At 32.9% G+C, this 4,252-nt stretch overlaps 1 protein-coding gene across 1 annotated transcript; it reads left to right on the top strand.

Moving 5' to 3' along the window:
* The first annotated feature begins 2,282 nt into the window (after positions 1-2,282).
* Positions 2,283-3,113, top strand: LOC149197172 (36.4 kDa proline-rich protein-like). Its single transcript, XM_089403868.1, has 2 exons — positions 2,283-2,783; positions 2,894-3,113. The coding sequence occupies exon 1, from the start codon at positions 2,342-2,344 to the stop codon at positions 2,777-2,779; it is 438 nt and encodes a 145-aa protein (XP_089259994.1). The 5' UTR covers positions 2,283-2,341; the 3' UTR covers positions 2,780-2,783; positions 2,894-3,113.
* The last annotated feature ends 1,139 nt before the right edge of the window (positions 3,114-4,252 follow it).

Genomic DNA, 4,252 nt, shown 5'->3' with positions numbered 1-4,252 from the left:
AAATTTTAATCATAAAAAAAATAATTTGTTTCTATATATAGATATATATGAAGTAGATATTAACATAAATTAGTTAACATATATCTTTAAAAAAATATTTAAATATTTTGATAAATATTTTTAATAGATATGAGATTTAAACCTCTAATTCACACATTTTTTAACTTATAGTTACTTTACCGAGTACTCATTTCTTTAATTATAATTAAAATTATTTTTCTATTCATATCAACATGCCTCATACTAAAGTGTAAAATAAACTTATCAAGGTAAGTGTCACATATACTTCTCTACATTTTGGGCTTGAATGCACGGTCACTTTGGTATAGTGAAGGGAGGATTGGACGGCCACTCCAATTAATCATCTAGGAAGTATTGGTCATGTATGTAGGCATTTTATTGAGTAATGTATATCGCTGACTCCATGTACGAAGATCAATACCTCGGTTGATTCTCTAGATTCTACGCTAGTTTTAACGAATTGTCGCTTTGGTCTAGGGATGTGGAATTTGATGGACAATTTTTTTTGGTTGATTTTTTATTTTTTTTATTTTTTAGATTTTGCTTTAGTTTTAACAAACTGTGGTCTAAGAATAGAATTGGATAGATAATTTAATCAAATATATCAAAAAAAATAATTTGTTGTTTTGTCAAAGGGTTTTATTTTTCAAACAAATTATGAAAACCCATTAGAGAAATATGAAAACCATTAAATTCCCTCAAATTTCACTGCCGGTTCTGTTTTGAAATTCCAACCCTCCTAGTCCGGTGCGGTAGATCAAACCCTTTCAAAGCCGTTCTAATACTAATCATGTAAGAATGTTATAAGGACCCTTCTAATATAAATCATATTAAAATGTTATAATCTAAATTTTCTAAGTTGTTAATATTATATCCTAGTCGGGTCCGGTAGATCAAACCCTTTCAAAGCCCTTCTAATACTAATCATGTAAGAATGTTATAAGGACCCTTCTAATATGAATCATATTAAAATGTTATAATCTAAATTTTCTAAGTTATTAATATTATATAGGAATTTATCGTAATTATAATTATGAGTTAATGAAATTTATATAAATTTAATATTAATAGTATATAGATTTTTAGGAATTTTAAATTTATTTATATATTTAAAATTAAATTCAAAATTAAATTTTAAATAACAAAAACTAAATTATTTTTTATAAAAACTAATGTTATTTGATTGAATTTTTTCAAGTCAATCATATATAAATGATTTTTTTATTTAGTTTTAAATAGCTTAAATGGAAAAATAATCTCCCCCCAAACTAAACCCTGATTAAAAAAGAAAATTAAGTTTGTGCCCACACAACTGACTTTCACTCTCAAAGGGTTAAGAAAAACACATTAACAAAATCACGAGTTTTGAATCATTAGGGATCTTTGGAATTAAATTTCTGCTTCTGTTTTACGAAACCACGTGGGAAGTACTGATGTTTATTATTAATATTTTCCATAGCGACACTATTCACAGAAGCTTTCGACACATTCAAATATTGATGTTTATCATTAGTCTTTTTATTTTTGTCACAATGTGAACATAAAGTTAAGCATTGGTTGAGAAACTTAAGTATTGGATGACACTGAAAAATGTTTAATCCTTCACAATTTGCTCCTTGGTGTAGACAAAATAAGATGATGAAGCTGTGTAGATGTACTCATTGGCATTGGAGAAAACATGATCTTAGTTCTCAATGTCAGAGAATCTTACTGGAAGCATATGGCCAGTAGTGACCGACATTGGAAAACCCACGAAATCCTCGGGAAATGATAATGTATTTTGTTTTCCCGTGGGACAAAAATTGGACAGCTGTAAATGGGAAGTAAACTATGACACTTCAGAACACAATGTCCCTCCCTGCTGATAATTTGTCTACGTAATGTTGTCAGTTAAATTACATTAAACATTATGTTGATAGCTTCTATGCACCATGCAATGAAAAAACCCATTCGAATTTGTTTAAAAATCTTTGAAACAGAATTGCAATTCTCATTAACATTGGTCACTGGGAATCCACGTCTGCAGAATACCATTTCGGTCGAAGTTGGCGCTGTTGGATGAGTTTTACCTTCACATGGATGTCAGTAGTGTACATTATTATTAAAAGGCATATACAGCACATTTGATTTCCCTCTGAGTAACATGCCATGTGAACTTTTGCAATAACGATGATTATGTGAGACTGATGGAATATTGAATTATTGACAACTACTATAAAATCCATCTCCCCAAGCTCAATCTTACGACTTCCTCCCTCGTTTGCGATCTATTCTTGGGCTATTCTGTAAGGGGAAGAGGAATCAAGGGATTTGATCCAAGATGGCCAAGGCTGTGGCATTGCTTTTTATAGTTATGATCGGTGTAGCAACCACCATGTCCACCCCTGTCATGGCAAGTGGCAGCTCTAACTGTCCTCCTGCTGCAAAGACTCCTAGCGTCCCTAGCAAGGGAAGCAGCCCAGCAGGTGGTAGACCAGGAGGAGCAGGAAGCTCATCATGCCCTTTAGATGCACTGAAACTGGGAGCCTGTGTTGATTTGCTGGGGAGTTTAGTACACTTGGGCATTGGAGACCCTGTTGTCAACCAGTGCTGCCCAGTGATACAAGGCGTTTTGGAGTTGGAGGCAGCGCTGTGCTTCTGCACAACTATTCGCCTAAAACTACTCAACCTCAATGTCATCCTCCCACTGGCTTTGGAGCTTTTTGTTCAATGCGGCCTTACCCCTCCTCCTGGATTCACATGCCCACCTCTCAATTAGGAAGGTATTTGATGCGGTGTTATTCATATTTTAGTAATTAATACATATATTTATTTTTCTTTCGTTTAAACTTAGGTCTAATTATAGTATGTCAACATTGCTTATGGACTGCAGGTGAAATATTGTGACAATAATCAACCCCTAAAGCCATGGAAGGATGCCTACACAAATTCTATTGTGATGTACTCCCACTACAAATAAAAGTGGATATCTAGATTTATCGTTATTTTGAGTGGTCAGCTGTTTTGATGTACGCCCACTCTAGATAAAATAAAATAGTGCATATCTATATTTATAAATAAAATAGTGGATATTTATATTTGGTTAGCTTAAATGTCTTGATGGTTTACTTTTCCTACAAGAAATATGGTTATTTAGAGTGTTAAAATGTATTCGCACTATAAATAACGCTGTATGTTTATATGTCTGCTACTTTAAATTCCTGAATGTTTTGTTCTTCAGACAGGAAATTTAGGATTGAAAATGCATTATAGGAAGCGATTAGAACTTCCCCGCTAATGTTTTCGTTAGAAAGAAGATGTATGGATATCGATATCGATATTCTTGTTCCTGCATTTTAAAAATAATATTGATAACTGTGTGAGGTCTCATTATCATATTATAACTGCATATCTTTTTCAATCCTGCTGTTAAAAACTATGTCATATTACAATATTGTTGCTTTTGCTGTGTGATTAAACTGGAATCTCCTTTGGTATATTCTATGATAAGCTTTATTTAAATAATTTTTTATCCAACTTCAGGGCTGGCTTAGATTTGGCTGAGGTTCAATCTAATTAAAAAAACGAAAAAACAAATTCAATATTTTAACCAAGTAATCTACCCATAAAAGTCAGTTTCTTACACTGTGAAATGTCATTTTCACATACAATGTTCCTAATCACGACAGTATTCTACAACCTTATATTTAGTCCACCAACATTATCCACACTGTTACATAGCATTCAATGTTGTTTTAGCATTAGAGGATTGTTACCGTTAATGATTCAATACTATATACCCACTCGAAATGCAGCTTCTGCTTATTATCAATTAATAATTCAGTGCCGTATATATATCCACCATGTATATGAATTAACTCTTTCTGGTTAATTCAGTGCCGTATATATATCCACCATGTTAGGGCTTGCTCCCTGTATCTTGTTATCGGTCATGTAATGGAAATTATTTCCTCGCGTATACAATATATATGTTTATATAAACAACTTTTTATTTCATAGAAAGCGATTATTTTTCCCTCTCCTTGAAAAAAAAATATCCACCGTGAACATTCAATGTTATATTAACAACAACATGGATATTAATAACCCATTTTGTCCACGATTTAATCACGTTTCTTATCATGAACCTTCTGAACTGATGCGACTGTGTCTGTCTGTCTGCGCGCTCAGAGTCGCCTGGATGAGTTAGGCGACCACCGCTCACAGCTACTCCGTCATCTCCGTGCGCACA

The sequence above is a fragment of the Pinus tabuliformis genome, chromosome 2_2, assembly GCF_031772625.1.
Source record: "Pinus tabuliformis cultivar Carrire ecotype Pingquan chromosome 2_2, CPIR1, whole genome shotgun sequence".
Taxonomy (NCBI): domain Eukaryota; kingdom Viridiplantae; phylum Streptophyta; class Pinopsida; order Pinales; family Pinaceae; genus Pinus; species Pinus tabuliformis.
The sequence above is the reverse complement of the archived record's forward strand: the minus strand, read 5'-3'. Positions and strand labels throughout refer to the sequence as shown.

Coding starts and splice junctions, on each gene's coding strand:
- LOC149197172 (XM_089403868.1), top strand. CDS start 2,342: ATGGCCAAGGCTGTGGCATTGCTTTTTATAGTTATGATCGGTGTAGCA.